The 26,068-nt window shown below is 40.4% G+C and overlaps 1 protein-coding gene across 2 annotated transcripts in view; it reads right to left on the reverse strand.

The window, feature by feature from the left end:
* The window catches only part of KCNH5 (potassium voltage-gated channel subfamily H member 5), a 172,435-nt gene that overhangs the window by 57,200 nt on the left and 89,167 nt on the right, over window positions 1-26,068 (reverse strand). For both annotated transcript variants that reach the window (XR_011324618.1, XM_069783228.1), the window contains exon 8: window positions 7,495-7,694. Coding sequence is in view for 1 of the 2 variants with exons in the window: in XM_069783228.1 (XP_069639329.1) it covers window positions 7,495-7,694 (200 nt within the window). In the remaining variant the exon portion in view is untranslated. The remainder of the gene's footprint in view (window positions 1-7,494; window positions 7,695-26,068) is intronic.

Here is a 26,068-nt window from a genome sequence, read left to right on the forward strand (position 1 = left end):
ATGCAAAATCAGAGGAGAAAGTCGAATTTTACCCAGAGGAAAATCTTCACCAGCTGTAAAAGCTGTGTTTCTACCAGAAAAGGAGCAAGGCTCCATGCCACACATGAACAGTACACATGTATCCACAAAGACCTGAGCCACTACAAAGCTGAGAGAGGAGAAAGTAAAGCACAGAATAACATTTATCACTTCCCTTCTCCACAGAGAAAATTAAACCTCGTCAAAGTCAGTATAAGACAATTGCTGAGCTCTGCCATCGTCACCTGGCACCCAGCTGATACAAACCCCAACACAACGACACCCAATGCAGAGATTCAACACCGCTGTCGTCTCTAGAGCACCCTATGGCATACGTAAAATGCTGGCAGCGAGTGAAAAGCTTGCGGTTGCTGCTAGAGATTGGGAAAGGCAGTAACCAGCTCAGGAAGACTTGCAGGGAATTGGCACAAAACATCTCACTATCTTTTCAGCTCAAGATCTGTAAAGGGGGAATAAAATTCCCAAGGAGGTTCCATCTGATTTTTTTCCTCTCCCATCCGTTTCCTCAGCACGCTCAGGCAGTTTAAGATAAGCCCCTTGAACAGTTCAAAGAACTCGATGGGGAGCAGAGATTATTAAAAACTCAAAGAAAAGCAAATGAAACTAAACAAAAACTACAGATTAAGAGTGTGTCCAAACAATATCTTTTAGGACGGGTTTAATTATTTTTAAAAAAATCTTCCCCAGCTGTAAAGCACTACAGGATGGCTTAGCAAATATTACAGAATCTGTTAAGACTTGTTAACAAAAAGGGCAGAGGCCCGTGAATCATGAATGCTATCTATTTGCAATTCTCTTTCAGCACACAGGATTCTCACTTTTGCGGGGTTGCAGCTAAGGGATATATTGACTGATATTCAAGCAAAGAGCTTAGACTGCCTTAGCGGTGGAATAACAAGGACTGTTTCCTAAATGAATAACCATAACAAATATTGGAGTTACTAAAAAATGTCGGCTTTGACAGCAAATAAAATAAACTCCTCCAACTTCTAACCAGTTACAGGCCACAGATAGCTCTTTTTGTTTTGTGGAGAAAGGCCACTCTGGGTTTTCCGACATATTCAGCAGTCATAATCAAGGTCAGTTCTTTCCAAAAAACCACAATACCCTCTAGGCACCTGACCAAGTTATTCAGATTTTTAGAAGGATTTGGCTCATTTGAATGTTGAATGCTTTTGCAGACCTGGCTAAAAGTGTTACATTTGGTGCTGGATGGAGGCCAAAGAGACAAAGGTAAGAAAACAGCTGATTGGCAAATCACAGAGCATTTTCCTGTAATAATCAGGTAATTTTGTAAGTAACTCAAAGGTGATGTATGGAACTGAGCAGTTATTAACCCTGCATGCATTAGGGTAATCTTTAATACATCACTGAAAATCTTGGCACTAAGAATTGAATTTCAGCAGCAATGGTGTGCTCTGTTTTAATTGCACTAAAATCCAAGGTCACTTGTATTTAAATGCTCAGAAATCGAGATCTGAAATTCAAGTCTAATAAGTTGAGTTTGGTTTGTTATTAATAATACATGAGCTGAACCAGTGATCAAAATGGTTAGATTTAGTGGTATAGCAACAAAATTAACTGGTTTTTAACTGAGTAACAAGTGTTAGAGACATGAAAAAATCCGTAGAAATCGGCTCTAGATTACATTAAATTCAGCTTTGTCAACACAGATAGAATCTCGCTAAGGGTCTGAAAAATGGGGGAATCACCATGTGTTTTAAGGAATCAAGTGGTTCACCAGCACAAGGCCTGCTGGTTTGTCTAATGCACCGAGAAGTGTGGCACACTAGTAACATTCACTGATGACCTGAAGTAGCAGATCCCAGGTCGCCTAAGGGTTGTACAGCATAGGTTTTAGTGTTTTCGGTTTTGCTATAATATCCATCCTAAGCACAATCATTACATGACCTTCTAACGGTGCAAAGGATGGCAGACTACGGGGAATTCTATCATTAAAAATCAACTTTTTAGATGACAGAAAGAAAAATAAACATCAGAAAGAATATGGCATACATCAAAGAATCTCTCAAGTCACAACATTTTTTGGACTGACAACTTCTGGCACAAAGGTCACCCTTGCAAGAATGAAGACGATCAATGGATTTTTTTTTATTTTGTGCTTTTTCTGGAGGTGCCTGTATTTTCTAACATGCAGCATTGTGTAAAGACATTCAAGGGTGAAAGCATTAAGAAAACAGATCTGTAGAAGACCTTCCCCTAGATGTGGTCTCTCGAACTGACAGCCCCTCTGGCAGTTCCATCCCCTTGGTGGCAGTGCTCAGGAAAATGCCCGACCCATCCACTCAGGTACTTATTCCCCCAAGAAATAAGCTCATGAGCTGCTCCATAGCCCTGGCATTTCCTCAAGCATGACAGGTTCATAGTTTAATCTGTACCAATCCCAAGATGAACACATCCAAGAAGCAGAGATAATTGTGGATAATCTTTCCTGGCTCTGGACAGTGCATACAGGAGGTAAATAATCCATACCATCCACAAAGGTGAAACAGAAAGCCCCACTGGTGCACAGGCCCCGCACTCGGACCCGTGTGAAGGACAGTGAGACCCTGACCGTCTCTCCTGCATCCCACTCTCCAAAGAACCGTGGATTGCAACTGTTACCTGGTCCTAGCTCAGCTCTGTGAGGTGAGGGAAGACTTCTTGTTCACCTCGTCCCGATCTGCAAGGAACGACCAACAACCCCGCCTCTACAACGAAACAAAAATACTTGTCCAAACGATTTTTACCTTCCCTCTTCAGCAGGGAATTGTATGTAGCTGTCACACCTAATTTTGTAGAAGTTCTCTTTGGCCACGAAGCTTGGAAGCCTTCTACCCCGGTCATCCACGAGGAAATCCAGCCAGCACTTACAGACACCTCTATGGGATGGGGCACCGTAGGAATGGCAGCCTGATTCCCCTATTCGTCTCAGGGTATCACTAATTATTACTACAGCTCTTGAAGATCTTATTAACAGCAAACATGACTAAACTGCACTGTCCTTCTGTAGATTAATGTTTACTAAAGTTACAACCTGTGTTTATTTACCATAAACCCATCTCTCCTGTATGAAAGCTTAGTGGGCCAGCAGTGAATAGTTTTAATACTGTGTTATTTTCCCATGATTTCCATTTCAGTCATTGCAATGTGGAATTGGCTCTCATTATTCGAATCGCCATTGATGCTTAGGTTGAGACTAAATAGACGCCTTTTTTCTCTTTCAACCTATGGCTTTTCTGAAGGAATCAACTGTTAAAACATGATAGACATTTATTTAATTGCTTTCTGAGCAAATCCTAAGCCATACAACAGCATAGAGGTCAAGAAGAGAAAATCTTTGGGTTTTACTGACATTTCAGAACGTTATCATTAGATGAGACCTTGAGACATCTGCATGTTAGTTAATGGTTGTTCTGCTTTCATGTATAATGACCTATTTCTTATAGAAGAGCTAGTATCTATAAATTTTTCATTTGCTGCCTAGAGATTTCAATAAAAACTAAGAGATTTGAATTCAGTGTGTGTTTCATATATCAAATTATTACTGTAAAGATTTTTTTCAGCTGCTTAAAAATGGTCATACACAGAGAATGTACTGCCTCCTTTTTACCTCTCTCAAAAAAACAGGTTCTGCTAGATGAGGGATACTGTTTAGTATATAAAGGCTTCTTAGGTTTGTCATGTTTTTAGCTCTGCTCATTATTAGATGAATAACCCCGAAACCTGTAGCATTAAACATAAAAAAAAAATTCCACCTTGTTTGAGCCACTGTTAGACCAGGAGGTAACAGTCCATGTGCATGTATTACATATATCATCCCAGCTGTCAGAGGAGGGCTCTCATGTTTAAGTGATTTAAGATTATGGATCAGAGGCCACTTGCTTCCCCTTAAGTAATAATAATAAATATGCTAATGCTTTTAGTGTCATTTTTAATTCCTTATTTGTGAACACTCGGAGACAGGCTGAAGTGCTGTGGTTTGAAGACAGGATTTGAAGATGAGCTATTCCCAAGGAGAACAGGGAAGCCAAAATTGTATGCTTAAGGCACTGTCACTTCAATGTGGGAGAACAAGTCCTCTTCCACATACAAGGACAACAGACTGGGCCTTTAAGACAAAGTTTTGTTTGGGACAGCTTGCTCTCACAAGCAGCAGGGACAGGATCTTCATTTAACTTCCTCCGTGCTAACTTCCACTTTGTCTTCAGTTCCCATCTAAGGACTCATTCTTACCAGTATTAGGCAAGATCTTCTTTTGGATTACAGACTGAATGTGTCATTCAAGGATAGGGATTTGACTTCTGCCGCAACAAAACTACACATTAACTGGTAGCAATTCCAATCAAGTTATTAACTTATATTTTAATTTCAAGCATATTAATTTAAAATCTTTAGTTATCAAAGAAACACATGCACATGTGTTTATTTGCACTCCATCAAATTGCTAGGGTTGTTCATCACCATAGGAACCTACTGTAACACTCATATAAGAAATTTCATTCTTTGTTAGTACATTAACCTTCTTGCTCTTTGAATTTGGATTTCAAAACAAAGCCATTTCAACATGCTGAGTGACTGAATGAAATGTATTACAAATTTGTGGCAAATGATGTTGCAAAACACATTCCAGGGTGACAATGCAGATATATTTGGAACAGTTTAGGATGTAATACTGTATGTTAGTTTGAAAAACATCCTTCGATGATGGAAACTGTCTGAGCTGTCTGATGGAAACTGAAAAGTTGAGAAATTCCTCACTAATTATCATGTGTCGTGAGCACACGTGTTTTGCAAGATAATAAGAAGCTTACTGAAAAGTTCATAAAAATTAAGGAGAATGGGAAATCATGTGATGCAAAGATATCCAGACAACAGACTGGTCAGAATCTCATTATTGGAGCTTTGAAAACTAGACTGGAAGAAACCCCTAAGGTCACATCCAGGCTGTCAGACAAAGCAGTGCAGAGAGGCAATTCAAGACCTGGGGCAGTAATCCCCTATTCCAACCTACGCTGGAGCACTACCTGGATTTAGCAGCTCAGCTGCAGGTGCAGTGTCGTCCCGTTAGCCCCACTGTGTCTACGGTAGTAAATCTGACTTGACTCTGTGTACCTTGGAGGTCCCTACAGTGCGCTCCCATCCACTTGCTGCTCTAGGTTTAGTACAGATGGATTCAATTTAAATGCAGAGGGTCTTGAAGGGTAATGAAGGAACTAATGCAAGAGAAACGATCCACCCTACGTGACTAGTCTCTGGGACCGTACCACTGTTTCTATAATTTTTCAGCTGGGATTTACAACATTTTCTCATTTGTTTTGGTGAAGCACATCATAACACCTTCCTGAGTGAAGATAAAGGTAGGAAGGCTGCCTGGCTATGACACAGCTTTCCACCCTTTTGCTAAAACAAATCCTGACTTTGGCTAAGGTCCTGCAGCTGAAAGCAAACTGCCTGATCCTTACACTCATACAGACCCCGGGATGCTCAATGCGGGCACTACAGGCCGCTGGTGCTGTTGCTTTTGCAGACTTGCAGGCTGTAAGGGATACAAAACACCAAAATATTCAAACCGGTGCTCAAGTTCTTACTTTTATCTTGTCTCTGTTCTTCTGTAACATGGGCTTTTCTGGGAAGTTCGATTAGATGCAACTACTGAAGTCCAGATGCAGAGGTTCCTGAAATCCTTCCACTGTTTTAAATACGTTTTGGATCCAGGCCTAAGTTTAGGCAAGTCTTTACCAAGGGAAAATTGTTAAAAGCCTAAGTCACAGATTTTACAGCCATATTAATTATCTAGCTAAGCAGCCACTACTATCTTACAGACCAGAGAACACTGCTTACCATGAGTCGAAGATTATGGCTCTAACTGCATTTTTATAATCTATAAAACCGGACATGCGGAAACTATGGAAGGAAATTTCAGTAATTAAAGCAGAGGTTCTCCTAATTAACTGCAAAGCATCATTAAAATCTAATGAAACTGTAGTGGAATAATACAGGATTCTGGCTTAACTGCAAGGAGATAAATGCAAATGAAAGTTGAATTTTCACATGGTTTTGAGTTTACACAATAGGACTGAATGCATTTACAGTAGTTTACAATATAAAAACTCACTTTTAACACTGTATGAATCAGCATTGGGAAGTTAGGGTATTAGTGTATAAGAAGTTAACGTATTAAAGAATGTGGCATGTTGAAGCACAAGAATCAAAGAAATCAAAATCTTTGTTACTTAAAATAGTTGTATTTATGATGGTAAACCAAATTTCACAGCAGATGATTAATAAGATAACTGCTGTTGCATTAGCATGATGTAAGACTAAATTTTTCAGGGTAGCAACTTCATCTTGGCATATCTGAACAAGCTGCATCATCATCATCCCATATTACGCAACAGATTCAACTGAAGCAAGAACTTCAAAGATCTGCAAGCACTAGACATTTTAAGATATTAATCTGCCATGACGCTTCTTTACCCTCCCTCGGACACTTGCCTTTTAAGTTCTTGGGAGGGAAATCTTCATGGAAACCGGAGCTTAAATGCCTAATTTCAGCTGATGTATATCAGGTCCACAGAAGCCACAGGAGCATTGCCGATCTCCATTGACCAAAAATCTAGACCTAAAACTGTTGTATCTTGCCTACATTCACGGTATTGCAGGTGGAAACCCTCCTATCTAACTTCATCTCTCTAAAATATCCAAGGCTAGACAGACTCGCTGCACATACCATGGAGAAAGAGAGGCCCTGAGCACAATTCACTTGGTCTGTCCTGGCACACCATGAATCACTCTCCAAAGACGACCTTCTGCTTTAATCAGCTTTTGAAGAAACCTAAATGACCAGTCCTTTCTGAGGGCTAAAGTCCTGTAGGACTTCTACCCCGCGTGGCTGCCAGCAGCGCCGCATTTTCTGTATCTCCCTACCAAAGGCCTTAAGTTCTAGCCGACAGATTTTAGCTCAAGGAGATCAATCTCTACTGCCATTAAATCCTATACTAATTATGCTGATGGATATGTTGATGTCCTGGGCATCAGCAAAAGGTCTAAGCCAATCAAACTCATTTCACTGCAACTCACAGATGCCAATACTTTTCAGAATAATACTGATGTAGGTTAGACACCAAATTATGTTCTCGGACTAATTTGAAGACCAATTTCCCGTTGATTTCAATAGTGAAGTACATTAAAATTATTTAGAATTTAGGCAAAGTAACACTGGAAAGCAGAAAACATTTACCATAATAAAAAAAAAAGGCATATTTCCAAAGCAGCAAAACAGTTCTTTTTTAAAACATCCAGCTTTTGATCCAAACACAAACATAATTATAGAGTAGCATGCAGTTAAGAATTTGTTAGTAAGTTATATGCTGTTATACAGTCCTGTTTCTAAGAAAGTACACAACAGACACAAGCTCTTGCTATCTAAATTGTTACCTCATGTACTCATACCTTCTCTGTGTCAATTCCTTTAGACATGGACCAGGTTGAGACAATATAATCCATGACTCTTTCACTAAGGCCTTTTGGGACTTGATATAATTTTAGGAAATCCCTCACATTGTTCAGCATCTCATGGTATCGGTTGGTGTTGGCATACATTTGCTGGAAAATGGTGGTGACGTTTCCAAAAATAGTTGCATAAAGAAGAGCTGGAAAAAACCAAAGGTAGTTAAAAATAAATATGTATGCTCCAGTAAATGCTACTCATAAGCCAAGAATTTTATGTATGGTTACAAATTACTGCAAATACATAGGTGTAGACTGAAAATTTCTATTTATGCACACACTCTCACACACATACATGTACATAGTTATTTATTGAATTTACCCATACGGCTCATATAGCCACTCAGTATGCATTAATTTACAAAATCAGTCATACAGATAACGTCCACACATGACGTTATTTAAAAACAGCCGGTGCATTTTAACTCTATACCTTATACTAATCCAAACTAATTTTCAAATGTAGCTTCAGCCTGCCAGTAAACCTTGAAGGCACTATCCAGAGAATCTTGTGGATCTCCCGTAAGATCAGCTCAGCTAGCACATGCTATGAATAGAGAATGGCCTCAGTCCCAAAGATGGAATAAAATGGAGAAGAAAGGAACCTGGGAAAACTGGCAAGGAGATATCTATACAAATGGGGTCCTGTGTCAACGGCCAAGATGTGCACAAGAAAGATTCACAGTGGCAATTCACAGACCAATTTCACAGCCAGCCCCAGCAGACAACTTGGGTATGTCATGTCAACTCTAGATGCCAGTCACTAATGATTCCAAAGAGAGAAAAATTAGATGAGTGAACAACAGAAAGTGCCATTACTGAGGGCATATGACTAGGGCAGGAGGAGGACATGGTAGAGTAGGAAGCACTACCTCAAGCCCACTCCTGCAGTTACCTTCTTTTCTGGTTTGATTCTCCCCTTTCCATACATGCCACCGTTACTGACAAGCTCAGCCAGCTGAGTTGTGCAACACCAAATAACAATGTGCCATATTCAAGAAAATCATGTTTTAAGTAAGCCTTTCCAACTGAAAAGGCATCAGCCTCTGTATACTATTACAAATGTGATGCACTGAACACTATTTGATGGAGAACAGTTAATTTCTGAAGCCTAAATTCTGCAAAGCGTTTAAGAAAAAACTTAAATGCACACCTTTACTAGTGCTGTCTTGAATAGTGGTGGATTGAAAGACGTTCTTGAAGTCAAGCAAGTTTAAGGTGCCTTATTGAGTCACAATGTAATTACCCTTGCAAGCAAGCCCAAAATGACGTTCTTCCATTAGGCATTACAGATTTTGCAGAAAAGAGAATTATTCTGATATCTCATAACACCAATGTGCGGCATTACTTCTGCTCTTGACATTATCAAATACACAGAAATGTGCCTGTCATTTTTAATAATCTTTGCTTGGAGGTACTTTATAGCAGAACGCAGCTATGCATTTCCATATTGCTTTTTTGAAAAACAACTGCAGCCTACAAATGGCAAGAAATAACCTACTGTGAAAGGAAAAAATGTCCTCCATCTCTCAGTGCATAATGTCTTCCCTCTACGCAACACATTTCTACCTCATTCCAGAAAACTCACTTTGTTTCATACTAATTGACTAATGTTCATCACCCCTATTTGAGAGGTGGCATTTTTAAGGAAACATGGTGCTTTCCTAAAACCTGTCTAATAGAAAAATTGTACTTCCATTTCTCACAGTGCTTTTTACTATGTCCATGTAAAACTTCGATGCTGAAGTTCATCAGAAATACGATGTTCATTGTTTTATCAAAGCCTTGGGTTTTTTCATCTCAACACACAAGATCATATCAAACAAGGTCACACAATGTGTAGCAAAGATGAGCGTGAGGTTTCAGTTGTAGAAAACACAGCAGATTAATATTCTGTGTGATGTCCAGAAATAAATCTCTTTGCAAGGGTAGGTTTTTTCCCTTGCTTTACTGATTGTTGCATCATACTTGCTAGCTACTGAAAGGTTTTCTCTACCTCTGTATCCATTCAGATATATATCAACTCTCACTCAGAGTATAAGACTATGTCGATTGTAAAAAAGTCTAGTTGGATGAATGCCACCTGACTTTTTTCTTTCTTCTTCTTTTCAGCTTTCTCCACTCTTTTGGACTTTTGTAGGACAAACTTGATGAAGTGTCACTTCTTCTAAGTGCAACATCCCTCATCCTTCTGAAGAACAGTTGCTGATTTATCATGAACTCAGCTCATCAGATATGCGAGTGCACAATATCTCGTCTTGCCCTCTGGCGTTAGATGCATCTGCAATTTACTGTGACTATAAATGTAAAGAGAAGCCATAACTGTCCCCAAAATTCTGCCTTTCTGCATGAATAAAATTCATGCAAGCCTGTAACTCCAGCTAGACTGCATATGCAATTACAATGCATATAACCCAACTGGCCATGCAAACCTACACAGAAGACAGGCTGATTGAAAATGTGACACAGTGCCCTGTAAGGTTGGGGAAAAAGAGATTCAACTCTTGACACCTGCCAGGTTGGAAACAGCTAAGAATGCCATGGTGAAAACAGCTTGTCTGAAGCAACTGGCACATATTACCTTCTCTGCAAAAAAACGACTTTGGCAGAGACAATTTGTAGAAAATATACAGCCAGAAGAGAAATTCTAGTTCTGTGTCTCCTAATATAGGAGTACTTAAACTAATATAATTGTACTTAAAAAGAGTATGGTCAAGAAATTAAGGATAGAATAAATCCTTGGATCAAGCCTGCAAAATCGCTGGAAGCATTCATTACCCAGCAGTACCTCACTAAGCCAGAATTCATGAACCTACACACTGTAGAGTCCACACAGACAAAACCAGCATTATCCCTCTGTTGGAAATCAAAGCCTTCCTTTGCCTCCTATTGGAAATGGTAAAGACACATGGTTGAGTTCATCTAAATATTCCACTTCTCTTACAGGTTACTGCATTGGGGGCCTTTGGCAAACATTTAAAGGGAACCCACTTAGATCTTCACAGCTTTGAAGCTGTGCCTCAAAGACTCTCCTCACTCGTGGTGCTTCCCTATGCCAACGCTGGTAGCTGCTGGGACTGGTTTGCCGGTTTTGGGGGGGAAAGTACATTTTTCATAATTTGGCACGGAAAATCCACCTCTCTCTGTAAATCAGCTCCCCACCCCTGTTCTCTATATGATACCTAGAAAACGGGATCATTTGAAAAAAGCTAATATTTATTGTTTTGCAGGTCTTGGTATGCAACAAAACAAGGAAATAATAAATACATAAATAAAATAATTCTCATTGCATTTGTTACACCTGTTGTGACACTCCTCTACAGGGAAAGGGTCCTCTGCTTTGGAGGGTCTAATGGGAAGAGGTTAGTCTGCCTTAAAAATACAAGTTACCTGCCTTTGCTCTTCCCCACCCAACTTTAGGCTGGAGTGATTGCATTAGCTGCAAATACAACAGAGAGGGGACAGAACAGAGAGGTGAGCTGGATCAGCTCCTTCGTTGGCAGAGATGTCTGAGCTTGGGGAGCCGACCACCTCCAGAGCACGGTGTATCCCCTACGCACAGATGCACACGTGCAGGCACGTGCGCACACTGGTGAGCACCTAACGCTGCTGTTGCGTTTATCAGCCTTTGAAGGTTTAAGGCTCTCCATCAATAACCCTTAGGGCCTGTAATTAGCGAACGAAGATGTCTCAGAGCATCCCTATTTAATGAGCAAACGGTGAAGTGCCAAGAGTGAACCTTACCCCTCACCTTTTTAAAAACATAGGCAGAGGAGCGCTACCAAGGGCATTTCACTTTTGCTGTGTTTTAATTATTTTTGTCAGGCAGAACTGGCAGTAAAGATCATTTGCAAAAGGTTCTGAAGGAAATAAAAGACTGTGCCTCTCTTGACAGTATGAAGATTTAAACAAGTTCTAAAGAAATCTCCACAGTGTATGTATACATATACTTCAATAGTTTTAATTTAGTCTCTCTGTTTACAAGAAATGGGAGAGATGATGCTACAGAGGTTGAAGGCAAAATTACTTTACGCAATTTCTTGAATAACTAGTTAGGTCAAACTGCATTTATTCACCTTCTCTTTAATGACTTGCATTCCTCCAGATATTTCCTGTTATGTTCCTACAGTCATGCAATGCTCATTTACTTAATTGTCCTATGTGTGTAAATCTGGAACAGTCTTTACTAGATTTCATAGAGATCAATTTGATATAATGATGCAGAAATATTTTTTCTCAGTCCTAAAGGTGAGGTAGGTGGTTTAACTGTTATTTTAATTTCTATTTTTACTCTTCAGTGTTGAAAAATATTCCCTAAATTATATACAAGGATCTAAGTGCTATATATTTTTATATATAAAATGTGTGTTACTGTATTTGTACATATATAAACCATTTTTGAATGATTTAGCAACAGTGTTACGTAAATCTTTTTGCCTGTTTAAAAGCAAGGAACTTTCTAAAGAAAAATGATTCAGAGTTACGTAAATTATCCCAAAGCATTTCAGATCTCTTACTATCCTGACCGTACGCTAAGTATATCCAGAAAGGAACATCTGCCTTTAGGAACTGAAGGCTTGATTGAGAGATCTAATTTTCCCTATGGTCTGCTCTGTGCTAGAGTATTATTAGTCTAAGCATATACAATATGCCTCTAAACTGCAATTGTAAAGAAGAAGATAAGCAAGGTGAGTGTTGGTATCTGCTCCCAAGTAATGAGTGATAGGATGAGAGGAAATGGCCTCGTGTTGTGCCAGGGGAGGTTTAAATTGAATATTAGGAAAAATTTCTTCACTGAAAGGGTTGTCAAGCCTTGGAACAGGCTGCCCAGGGAAGTGGTTGAGTCACCGTCCCTGGAGGTGTTTAAGAGGCGTGCAGATGTGGCACTGACATGGTTTAGTGGTGGACTTGGCAGTGCTAGTTTAATGGTTGGACTCGATGAACTTAAAAGTCTTTTCCAACCTAAATGATTCTATGAGTCTATGATTCTATGATGCCTTGATCCTGGAAAAATATAGGTATTCATTTTTGCATGCTTAGGCTAGCTGCAACTCCTTCAATGAATTTTTGGAATTAGGTATTCCTGCAAGATTATTAGCTTAATATTATTAAAGCTGTATCATTCAGGAGAGATTCGATACAAATTCCAATATATAGATACCAGATATAATTAGATAATAAGCCCAGTACCCAAATATCTGATTTACTATTTTAAAAGCTGAGCAGTTTTCTGTTATTTCTTTCCACCTCACCTTAATACATCATATTGCAAAACTTTTGCAGGCCCTATTGGGTGCAACGCCTGGCAGCACAGTGCAGTGTCCACCTCCTAAGTTCAACAGCCTCACTGAGATGCAGCAGCAGCAATAGGCTGCTGCTGGCACAATAAACAGCTTTCTTCAAATCCATCAACACCATTCAACAAAGCCTATTACTTGGAAGAAAATAATCCTTCTAAGCCCCCTCCCTTATGACTGTTTTATAGCACTTTTTTAATGCCGCCCACCTCTACCCTGCAGTGACACTCCTGCCTGCCAGCTCTGCTAGTGAAAGCACCAACACAACCCTGTGGTTTTACAGGTCTTCAAAAGGCCAATTTTGATTTTGAATCCTTGGCCCAAATAAATATTGTGCTCTTAAAATACACTCCCCCATTCCAGTAATGCTGACGCCAGTTTTACATCAGTGTTCAATCAGTGTCCTAAATACAATTACTCCCCATTTACAGGGAGGCGATACCAACACCAGAGCAATACTAGCTTTCAAATTTTACTTCCAAAAGTACCCAAAGTAAAAAAAAAACAAACCTTTCCTCCAATTACCCCTGCAGTCATACCACTGTACTATCCCACATAATCCAATATATTTATCCTCCCACAAGCCCCAACAATGCAGTGTTAGACCCCCTTTGCAGAGGAGAAGCTAATGGGCAAAGCTCTGGATTCAACAGTGAACTTCAGCTCTGAACTTCTTGCCAAAATCATCTGACTGCTGAAATTAGGGGGGAGTTGGATGCAATTGTGTCTAGATAAATGCACACCATGGCCAGTCTGTTCCATCATCACCATATCCTATACGCTTTACATACAGTGCCTGCACCCAGAGGTATGTCCCATTTTGCCAACGCAGGGAGGTGGCGGCCATCCACACATTCCTATATCCCATGCTGCAGTCACATCAGATGAATGGCTCCACTGACATTCACCCTTGTTTTCCTGACCCAACACCTTCTTGATAATATAGTAATGCAAACTCTAAATTAAGAGGATCATGATATGTTGCAGTTTAACCCCAGCCAGCAACTAAGCACCATGCAGCTGCTCGCTCACTCCTCTCCCTACCCCCATGGGATGGGGAGGAGAATTGGGAAAAAAGTAAAACTTGTGGGTTGAGATAAGAACAGTTTAATAATTGAAATAAAATAAAATATTATAATAATAATAGTAGTAGTAATGAAAAGGGAAATAACAAAAAGAGAGAGAAATAAACCCCAGGAGAGACAAGGGATGCACAATGCAATTGCTCGCTGCCCGATGCCCAGCTAGTCCCTGAGCAGCGATCGGCCCCTCTCGGCCAACTCCCCCCCAGTTTATATACTGAGCATGACATCCCTATGGTATGGAATATCCCTTTGACTAGTTCAGGTCAGCTGTCCTGGCCATGCTCCCTCCCAGCTTCTTGTGCACCTCCTTGCTGGCACAGCGTGGGAAACTGAAAAGTCCTTGACTTAGGATAAGCGCAACAACTAAAACATCAGTGTGTTACCAACATTATTCTCATACTAAATCCAAAACATAGCGCTGTACCAGCTGCTAGGAAGAAAATTAACTCTCTGCCAGCTGAAACCAGGACATGATAATAAAGATAGGTCTGTAAAATCCCTGTTAACATTGATGAGATTTTTTTTTCATGAGAACTAAATTATTAGGTAATTAAGAGGATCATCAGTAGTAAACTATAGGAGCTCACATTTGCTGTTCTTCCCTTTATAGGGGACACTGCACAGAAGAGTGGAACAGCTGTTTTGGAGGTAGTTAGGCATTTTGCATACTTTATGCATAAATTCTTATAAAAATAAGGGCTTTCAACTGCACGTACAGTCACTAATTTTTAAATGGCGAAACTGGGGGCTTTTTTTTTCATGAGAGCACTTAGCTAACAGAAAATATTTACTTTAAAGCTCCAATGCCTCTCCACCATGCATATGTGATGAGATGACTACCTACATTTTTGTGCATAGTTGCAATCCAAGACTGCCTGAATTGGTATTGCAAAACACAGTCTTAAATTAAGGCTACCGTTGCCCGTAGCTATCAGTGTGTTTGGCTTCTAGCCCTGAGGGAGCGATGGACATAAGCTGAAGTTGGACATGAGTTGAAGGTTACTCAGCAGCATAGACAACAAAATTACGCATTGCCCCCCCGAGGATGAGTGGCCAAGGGCTGCCTGGGTCTGACGATGTAAATGTTCAGCAGCTTGAAATCACAGTTCACACACAACATCTTCCCTGCTCAACATCCCCTATCACAGCCACCCCATGTTACTAGATTACTTTGTTCTTTCACTTGAGAAACAGTGCTAGCTATCAGAAATACAGCCCTGTAGATGTTCAGCAGTCTCCTCTTGGCATTTGGATGCAATTTACTGCATTTTCTTTCAACTGGAAAGCGTAACATGTCTTGGGTTGGCTGGGGTCTGCTTCTCCCTCATCATATTATTCAAGGGTGTTAAGCATCATATGGGAAGGCGCAGGCTGAAAAATGGCTGCAATTACACCACAACAGGCAGCAGGGCAAATAGCATTACCCTGTGTTAGCATTGCCCTGAGGCAAAACCTCACTTTGCCTGAAAAATGCGTATCTTGTAGTGAAGGGGCCTTAACTCTGGAAACTTTTTCCCAAGAGCTCTGGAGTAAGAGGCTGAGAGTTAGGGCTTTTTCTACATATTTCATGCACAGTGGAAGTTGGATCTAATGGGTCAACAGCTTTTGGTGGTGACAATCGCTGGAGGAATAATTTAAGTTTCCATTTATAAGAACGGTATGGCATAAACACAGAGAATAATTAACTCGTGAAATGAGCCAAACCATTTCTTATACTAATGCTTCAGCATTCCTGTTTCTTCAGAAATCCATCACCTCCTTACCAATGGGCACATCCAGCATTTTGCATGCTGCATAAAGTCCTGTGCAATGGTAAATGTTAATTACAAGGCAATCACTTCCCTGAAGGAATTACAGTGGATGCGGAAGGAAAGTGGAGAGGCAGAAGATGACCAGAAATCATGAGAATTATGTTCAACATGAATGCCAGCAGCCCCATGCCTCTAGCACTTTGCTCCATCCCTTATTTATTGTTTTCTCCATTTTGAATATTATCTTTAACATTGCCTCATTTCCATGCAAATCTCTCCAGTATTTCAAAGAAAGCTGAATCGTGTCTGTCAAATAATCATCCACCCATCACATAAATCTTTCTCTTTCCTTTCTCCACCAAAGAAATAAGGAAGCTGCTTTCCCGGAGTGCTGTCTTTACTGTTATTCCTGCCCAACGCTGACACCTGTGGATCAAAACCATCCCATGTGCCTTCCTCACTGTGGCTCACCAGGTCAAAACTGTCACCAGTAACAAGCACAGGACACAAAGCGTTGCCAGCACTATTGAATGGAAGCACAGGAACCAAAGGGCTCATCTCCAGAAAAAAGTTCTCTGAGCAAAGTTGGCAGCTGTCAGTATTACCGTGTGAAACAACAGCTTGTTGCTAGATTTGAGCTGCAAGGTTTTTTTCTGTTGTTGATTTTTTTTTCTTTAATATTTTTGAGGGAATCTTTTAGTGGGACACCAGTTCTTGTCACATTAAGATGAACCAAGGATAGCAATGCTCCTGGAGGCTGGATGCTAAAACATCACTCGCACACTGAGGAACACCACCTAAATTGCCCGTCTTGTTAAAATATAATAGGAAACTTGTAAACACAGCTTCAAAGTACTGGACTGTACTGGAAGATGTTTCTAGTTCTCTGCTCCTAGGTTCTTTTTTTCTGTGTATGCCAATGTAAAAGATTGTACTGTATAAATCTACATGTTGGTGTGTTTTAGGTACTCACAAATATACATATATATACATGTACGTACACACAGATACACCTGTATGTAGGTGTAAAGGTAAACATACAATATGAATGGGCTCAGACTTTCTGCAGCTGCTAATTTTCCTTTCACTCTTCTAATTTGCTCATTCTTTTCACTTCTTTCAAATCTAATTTTGTTTATGTGTTTAATTAAATGTTCAATTTTATCCCAGCACAATTAATAAGAATGGATTTGGGACAATTAGACAAATGATTCCAGCTATAAAACACAAGCTACACATAGCCTTGACAGGTGTCGTAGACACACCTGTTAGCATAATAGTGCCTGCTTATACAATATCTGCCTGAAAATATGAATGAGAGAGAGCGCAGGTAAAGCAATGCCGCTTCTATTCAGTAGTTCCTTCTTTCTGTATTTTAATCATCAGCCTGAATTCTGGGTGAGGATAGATTTTTTTTAATGTAATTATAGGGTATTTTTAGGAACAAACTGAACAAAATAAAGTACTTAACTGTTAATATTAAAAGCCTCAAATTTGGAGATAATGTTTGCATCCTATTATTTTCAGAATAATTCTGCTTTGTAAAATGAACACAAAACTGGCTTAATTGAACTGAACAATAATGTTTCTTACTTATTGAAGTCATCTACAGAAGCACCTTCCCGCTAATTCTCAGTCCTGCAAATTCAGCATCTCTGGACAGAGCCGAACAAAATTTTGTATCCAAATTTTCTGTGATGCTGACAGTCTATCTCAAATTAAATTTGCCTTCCCTGAAGTGTTTGCACTAAAACCAAGGGAAAAAAGAATAAAGTTCCACAAAAAGTTGAAACAATTCACCTCCAGGTTTTCTAAAGATAAAATATTTCATAGCAAAACACTTTTCCTCCAGTCTTTTATTTTAAACCTTTGAAACCTGAACAGTGGAAGAAAATCCTATTTTGATGCAAAAAAATGTCTTAACAGCCTAAGAAAAATGAAACATTCATTATCTTCACACACACACCCAATTTATATTATAATGGAATATTTTCCACAAAACCTGGACCTGTTGGAGCGGGTCCAGAGGAGGGCCACAAAGATCATGAGAGGGCTGGAGCATGTCCCTGTGAGGACAGGCTGAGAGAGTTGGGGTTGTTCAGCCTGGAGAAGAGAAGGCTCCAGGGAGACCTTACAGCAGCCTGCCAGTACCTAAAGGGGGCCTGCAGGAAAGATGGGGAGGGACTTTGTACAAGGGCATGTAGTGATAGGACAAGGGGTAATGGCTTGAAACTGAAAGACAGTAGATTTAGACTACACGTAAGGAAGAAGTTCTTCACTGTGAGGGTGTTGAGGCACAGGAGCAGGTTGCCCAGAGAAGTTGTGGATGCCCCATCCCTGGCAGTGTTCAAGGCCAGGTTGGATGGGGCTTTGAGCAACCTGGGCTAGTGGAAGGTGTCCCTGCCCATGGCAGGGGGGTTGGAACTAGAGGATCTTTAAGGTCCCTTCCAACCCAAACCATTCTGTGATTTTATGAAAACCAAAAAATGAGTTCCTAGCGCACTGCTAGCAATCAGGGCCAATGCAAACCCCTTTTTGCCCGATTTACTAGCACCAGGTTTCCATCTTATCAGAGCATTTGTGCACATGACTGGTGTGAAGCCTGTTCCCCACTCCCACTAAAGGCAACGCTTGAACAGGCTGCTGCTCAGGGCTGGACCTCAGCACCTCTCATGTTTTGCTGAAATGATGCTGGTTCTGCCTAAAAAATTTCACACTAATACTTTCAGGCTTTCAAGGTGAATTAACTTTACCCTGCTTTGATTATCCACTTTGGGAACCTGTCCTTCATCGCAGTATTGATTTAGCTGTGGCAGATGCTGAGCTGTCACTGAGCCTGACAGCTTCTTCAGAGCTTCCTCGGTGCTTGTCTTGTAAAACAGTCAATAGCCAAGTGAAACCAAACTGCAAAAATGAGCCCATTTCCCACTTTTATATTCTATGAAATCATGTGTGCTACTCTGTACTGCATCCTTCTGGGAGGAGGGGGGAGGAAGAAAGTTGGCCTCTTAATTTAGCATTCAGCATTATCAATTAACCCTTTATGTAGTCAAAGTACATCCACCTCCCCAGCCCTGACACATCGGTGGGACCATGTGTCCCATGACCCTTCAGTCAGAGGTCTGTGGCTTTGCTGTCACTCACCACCGCTACGAAGCCACTTCTCACCAGTGGAGAAGGGTCTTTGGGGAAGATATTAGTGTGAATGTGCTTAGAGAGAGGGTTTCATCTCCTACACAACGTCGATTTGAATCCCAGTATATTTGAGTAGTTTTTATGGCGTGTGAGAGAACATCTATGGTTCTAGGAAGATGCTCTCTACTTTCACCTTTGCAAGTGCCACAAGCTGTTCTGCTGAAGAGCAACGGCATGGCAAAATGGCAGGCACCACCTTAAATATATTTTTGCATTTTCTCTCAGAGGATCACAAAGCCAGACAGTAATATATATGTAGAACTGGACATCAGCACTCCAAACGTTACAAACAGATCTGTTTTCAGATGAAACAAGAGCTGTCTAAACACTATATCAAGCACATTAGCTCCACCTCTTTCCACGAGTCCCACAGTTCTCAACTGCTCCCTTCTCCATAATACCAAGAAATATCACTAGCCATCTATGCTGTCCTGGTAGAAGGCATTTGAGAATATTGAACAGAACGACAAAAGATTGCATACACTGGCAAACTAAAACAAATAAACAACGTCTGGCATTTCATTTCAGCCTCTGTGCATGTGTTGCTGAACTCTCCGTGACTATGTGAGACTGGAAAAGTGTCTTTATTTCCTGGCAGCAGGTCCTGGAGCTCTCCTCCTCCCTGTCCAGCTCCTTCTGATCAGCACTTGTTTCTATCCGATTACCTCTCTGTTTTCTTGCTCAGTATTCCAGGAAGGAGATGCTGGAATTAGATTTGCTGCATTTCCATTCCTACATTAACACTAATTTCTCTGAAGTCAATGAAATTACACTGACGTCTGGAGAGTATCTGAGGAGAATAATTGAGTGTATTTTATCACTTTCCTTTGACTTTTTTGTGGTTGTTATGTAGCATTTTTAATTGTCCTGTTTCACTAAAATCCACTTATTCTGCTCTTGGATGCTGCAATGAAGTTATTCTCTTCAGGACTATGGTGTTCTTGCTGTAAAGCTCCAGACGCTGTCTGGAAGATGCCTGGGATACGTATGGCCCACAGAGACATGTACAGCCACAGAAGTGACATGCAGCATCACACCAACTGCCCATCTAAGCCAAAATCCTGCCTCTGTCTGCAGCCCCTTCCAGATACTTATGGTAAGAGTACAAGAAAGAAGGTGCACAGGGCATCTCTGCCCTGAGCTACTCCTTCCAAATTTCCACGAACCCAGAGCCCAGGGACTTTCTAAACTGCCAACTGCATCCAGAGCATGGTATGTACTAGCCACCGACCAGCCACCTCCACCAAGAATATCTAATTCCTTTCCACAAATCTATTTCTGCTTTTTCTAACCAAAACATTATGTGACAAGGTATTTTGTCATCCTATTCTGCAAGTCTGGCTGCCCCAGCCTTTACACTGGCTACTCCCAGCTCCCCTTCTGAGACAGTGAGTAATGGCTCTTCTTCACCTCCTGTGCACCGCTCCTGATTTTTGTAAGCCGTCCTCCACTGCGTTTTCTCAGTCGTGAAGAGCCCTCATCTATTTGATCTTTCCTTCTGAGAAAGTCATTCCATGCTTCATTCTTGTCACCTTTTAGACGCCCTTTTTAGTCTTACAAAAGCTTGTTGTAGAACAGTGCAGTGTGGTGCAACGATGTTCATTTCAATTACTTGTCTAGAAATCCTATTTGCCTGGTTTTTTTGACCAGTACTGAATATTGCACTGGTATTTTCAAGGAGCTATCTGCAATAAGTGTCAGATGTCTTTCCTGAGTGGTAACTGCTAATTTAGAAACCATTATTGTACAGGTATAGCTAGCTATTTTTTGCCTAAGTGTATTAATTTGCATGCGCTGACCCTGAATTTCATCTGTCCTTTTCACAATCGCTTCTGTGGTGGGATTGCTATATCAAACCAGAAACCCTAATTTCAGTATTAAGCTGAAAAAAGACCTGCAGCACAAGGGAGAAAAGCTGCACTTAGATGCAACTATGAGGTAAAGAGTGAAAAAAGTCTGGGCAAAATTAAATTGTTTCTTAAATTTTTTAGGTTTCTGCTAGTATCATGGCTTAGGTCCCAATAATTGGGAAGATTTTATCGTCTTTCTACTACAAGCAGGACTGACTATTTCCCAGAGCAGGGTGAATGCAAGCAAAGCTGTTCTTTCTTGGATTTTATCCAAGAGTGACTAAGCCAACCCTAAAAGTCCAGTGAAAATAAATGAGAGATTTGACAGAATAAAAATGTCAGGATGTGACCCAACACTTACAACAGTTATGGGATGTCTCTTGAACATTAACTCTTTAGCAGCAAGAGCAAGCATTAATTTCTAAAATACATGTTTAACCCTCCAGTTTGGCAGTCCCAGTGTCACACCATTGCATGTGCCATTAATGATGCTGAACAGCTATCATCTTTATTCAAGTCACAGTCAGAGCAGCTACGAATGCAATAGGTTAATTTAAGTGACCCTGACACCTTCGATGTTCTTGTTCGTATGGTGATAGCTGAAGGAATTCCTGAAGGGTCTCTCCCCCACTTATTTTGCCAATACATGAAACATCCCCAGCTGCTTGTCAGCTGTTATGAGGCACTAATAGATGGGCATATATGCCATTAATTCCCTTTATTAGGGGCAATGACATCTGAAATTATACACAGAATAGGGATTGTACATGGAATGGGGAGTATTTTCAGATTTTTTGGTCCCTCTGCATTAATGACCTAAACCAGCCAGCGCTACTAATACCTGCAGGTATCATTCACATTCAGTTGTTCCTACCACTGACTACTTTCTGAGTAAGAAACTGTTGTAAGCCTTGCAAGATAAAGTCTTCAAACCCAAAGAAAATTAAATTCAACAACCCATTTATTAGCACATCTTTTCAGGCCTTCCAGCCTGCTTGTTCCCAAGCCTCTGCAATATGGTACATTAATTTTATACTGAACTATTAATTGTAGTTGACTTTGCAAAGCTGTTTTCTTTACATTTTTTATTCAGTTCTGCAAACCTAATCCCAATGGAGTTCATTTTATTCCCCACAGTTTGTTTGATCAAATTGCAAATATTTCCTTTAATCTTTTTAGGCATTCGGATTTATTATCTATGGAGCAGAGCCTCTTCAGCTCTTCTACTGATGGTTTGGGAGAAACAATCTTTCACGTATTTCTCATTTTATGCAAGTGTTTGTTCCTGCAAGTACATATTAGTAAGCATAACATTAAACCACATTTACCTAACCTAAATAAAAACACTTTGAACCAAATTTGCAAGCTAACCTGCTTTGGTTCTTAATGATATTAATCTGAACTCATTTTTCCCAGAGGTTGTGATCCATAATTCATTGAGGTCAATGGAATGTAGCTGCTGATGTTAGTGAGTTTTAGGGTCAGCAGTAAACAGGTATGTTTATCTTTTCCTTTGAGAATCTGCATGGGAAATTTCCCAAAGGCAGGGCAAAAGGCCTTTGGGAAACTATTTTAATATTCTTCATTTCTATTCATAGTAAGAATTAGTAATAATAATAATTAATAATAACAACAACAACAATATCACAGCCACTCCATATTTGACATTTATACATACATTTTACAAAGAAAGATAAATTCAATTTTGTTCCTTATCTGTCATTCACTTCAACTATCCCTGTTCTAGTTTTCATTAGAACATTCAGAATGACCTATTTTATTAAATTGAGACATTTACTGTTTTTAAAAATTATTATTCCCCATTTTATTATTTAGCTGTTTTTTTCTAGTGAAATAGGGTAAAATTTAGCAAAAAAAGAGAGAAAGTAACACCTGTGGATTTTCTTAATCTGTATTTGTAGTTGTAGAAGATCTTCTAAAGTTAAAGTAGAAACCCAATGTCTTATTTCTTCACTATATGTTCTACTTTTTCGACCATCAAAGTGAAAAGTTTTTTTAAAAAAAATAAATATTTCCTCTCATTTTTTAAGACCTATCCAGCAGAAAACAAAGGGAAGGATTTTTCTCTAGTTTCTTTCTAGTGTAAAAAAAATCTGGAAAACATAGTAAGAGAATAAGCAAGAGAGAACTTTTCTGTTATCTTGAAAACAGGGACATATTAGTTGGGAAGTAAAAAAAAAAATCTTGTGTATATTAATTCCTTTCTTCAAAATACGTCATTTTCAATAAAAATACATTTTCAACAAAACTAAGGGTTTGCCTAAATACTTTCCATATTATCTGAATAAGTTTCTACCACAAGTTTTTTTCACTATCTCATTAATTCCCTCCATCGCTTCCTCCCCTCCATGTCTCCTTTCAGCCTCTGCTGAAGTCTTCCAGAAGTGATACAGCATATTTTTTATTTTGTTTAGAGGCTTAGCTGCCTCCCACCTGATATCTCTCTAAGCTGTTTTTCTTCATTTTACTCAATGTCATTCCTAATTATTTAACCTAATTGATAAGATGCCTCCTCTGGGTAGAGCTGGTTGCCATGACACTGTAAGAAATTATTCCATATTTCTCCATCCCTGGATCTTTCTGAAGAATTTATACAGAACATCTTGCTTTCACCAACTCCCCAGCTTCGCACACATCCATAAAAAATAATTAATGACCTAACCCTTGCAGCCAGGTTTTATCAGAATAATAGGGCTAAAAATGTTTTTTTCATGAAGTTTTCTCCTTCTGCTAATACCAGCCAAGATCCCACAGCTTCAGCGCTCTGCCGTAGCACTGCACACCTTTGTCACGCAAAGCGCCGTTAGTCCAGCTGCCAAATGGCAAACTCTCATCACAGGGGACTTGTTTTACTGAAGTAACCATAATTAACAGCCTCGTCAGCTTCTGCCCTGTTGGTCCTACTGGAGTTACTAGGGATACCGAAGACTCAGGGCTGCTTAAGGATGAAGATATGCCTGGTTTCTCTGATCTGCCTACCGCACGGAGCTCCACAACTTGGCTTTGGTCTAAGACGTGGGACGCATGGCATCACCCACAGAGTACCTAGGGCAACTCGCACGCTCCCCCCGCCTGCATGTGTCTCCTCAAATTCAGACAAAACAGAGCCAGAGAACGCACCTTTCTGCATCTGCCACCACCTTCCACGTGCCACCACCATCACGTGGCCAGGGGACGGGCTGCTCCCATGGCACGACAGCTATGACTGCCCAAATGCTGGCCCCAGCTCATGCCCTATCAATGTCTACACCTGCGCTAGAACATAGGAGTCTGGGCACTGCAAGGCAGAAGCACTCTTCCTCCACCAGTTTCCAGACGGCAAAGCACAAGGAATCAATGCAACAGCAATGATTAACCGAATAGACAACTTCGTCCCTAATGCTATGTTTTGAAGGCAGATGGGAAGGACAGAAGTTCCCAGGTGTCTTTCTAGTATCGTTGTGACCCTGTGTACACCTCCTCCTTCAAAACATAAGGGACAACACGGAAGGTGGTATTTACTTGAAAATTTAACAGGTGTCCGCTAAAGGTAAAGGTACAACAGGCTGCTCAGAGGCAGGACCACCGTGACAGCGGAGGGCTTCCAACAGACTGGCGAGGCAAAGGGTCTTAGAAGTAAAGGCAAATAGGCTATGCTTTGTGTGACAAACCAAATGCACCCAGTGGACAGCAACGAGCCATGAGGTGGCACAGGCACAGCATCATCAGCATAATGCAGCTCATACAGGTATGACTTTGGTGGGAGCTGAGCTGGGTTACAGCTGAGTGCTTTTGCAAAGCCCCCCCCAACTTCTCATCAATAAAAAGTGCTGTACTGTCAACAACATGGAGGAAAGAAGACACAGCTTAGGTGTCTAAGAAGCTGGAACCTAACCCTAAAGTTTCAGGCAACCTTCTAATTACAGTAATATGATTTGAGACAGTGAATTTCAGAACAGATGTTAATGGCTTGAGATGTTTTAAGGGCCCTGTAATTCTCCAAGAGCTTTACAGTTGCAGAAGAAGGAGCGCATTGAGGGAACCTCATGCAAAGAGCAGGGACACAGGATGGAGCTCCAGGGGAAACTGAGAGCCCTCCCAGGAGAGCGGTCCTTGCTAGAAGTCCCCACTCACCTTTGGCAACCCCAACCCTCCTGCCCGGCCACTAAGTCACCCCAAACCTCAATCCCCATCTCCTCACAACCTCCCCTACCTCATGGCCCAGAGCTTTCCAATCAGGACACTGGTTTGAAAACATGAAATTAAGCCGAAGCATGTTAAGTATACACCAAGCAGCATTAACAGCTCAATCTCTACAGTCCGTTTTGGACTGGTTTTAGACAGTGATCACACTGTTTATATTGCAGTACTCCGGGCAATTACGTACAATTTAGAGGACCACAGTTCGTACCTAAGGCAGTCTGAAATACACAGCATGGACAATCCTCACAGTGTATTTGTCCTTGTGAAAGTTGCTAGAGAAACAGAATATTAGCTATATCCATTATTTTTATTTACACACACCACTAGAGCTCTGATTCTGCTCTTCAAAACTATGTACTCAGTATTGCAGAACTGATACAGATTGTGAATAGCCAAGATTTTTATGGTAAGAAAATATTAATTTATTTTCATTTTTACATTAGTAACAAACTTGCTGAGTAAAACCTGCTTTTATTGTTGTTGGTGATGATTCATACACAAGGCTAGGATAAGAATTGCGGCAGAAGCTAACGAAATCATAACTAACAAGTCAGATATAATACCAAAATTGCCTCTGAAGTCCTTGATGTTATCTCCTTTTCACACTTCAGAGGCATAAGGCTATTATTAAATTTCATTTTTTTAATAACTATTTTGAGCAGATTCATGCCAGATTCAAGGACTGATTTATTTACCTAATGTATTTATTTGCATTTGTGGAAGATGTTTCCGAGTGCTCTAACCAAAACAATAACAAATTAAAATTCTCAAAAGCTACCATTTACTGATTATAATTAGTAAGTGCTTGCCCATCTTCCATCTAATTTACACGAAATGAATGTAGAGTCCATTTCCAGGTTCATCCTCTACAAGCAATCAGCAAACAGTAAGTACTTTAAAGAACACATACTGACAGGGACTGAGCAGAGGATGAGAAATGATCTTTTCAACCCTGCACAGAACCCACAATTTAAGCAAGCCTGTGCCCACCCCACAAATCTCCGCCTGCCTCATGCAGACATGGAGTCATTAATTGCTCCATAATTAGACAAGACCAAAGGAATAGAAGTCACTGAGCAGAGTCAGTGTGCAGCACACATGGCAGAGCATGTCCCCTTATAACCCCCCTAATTAAC

This window comes from Haliaeetus albicilla, chromosome 5 (assembly GCF_947461875.1).
Source record: "Haliaeetus albicilla chromosome 5, bHalAlb1.1, whole genome shotgun sequence".
NCBI classification, from domain to species: domain Eukaryota; kingdom Metazoa; phylum Chordata; class Aves; order Accipitriformes; family Accipitridae; genus Haliaeetus; species Haliaeetus albicilla.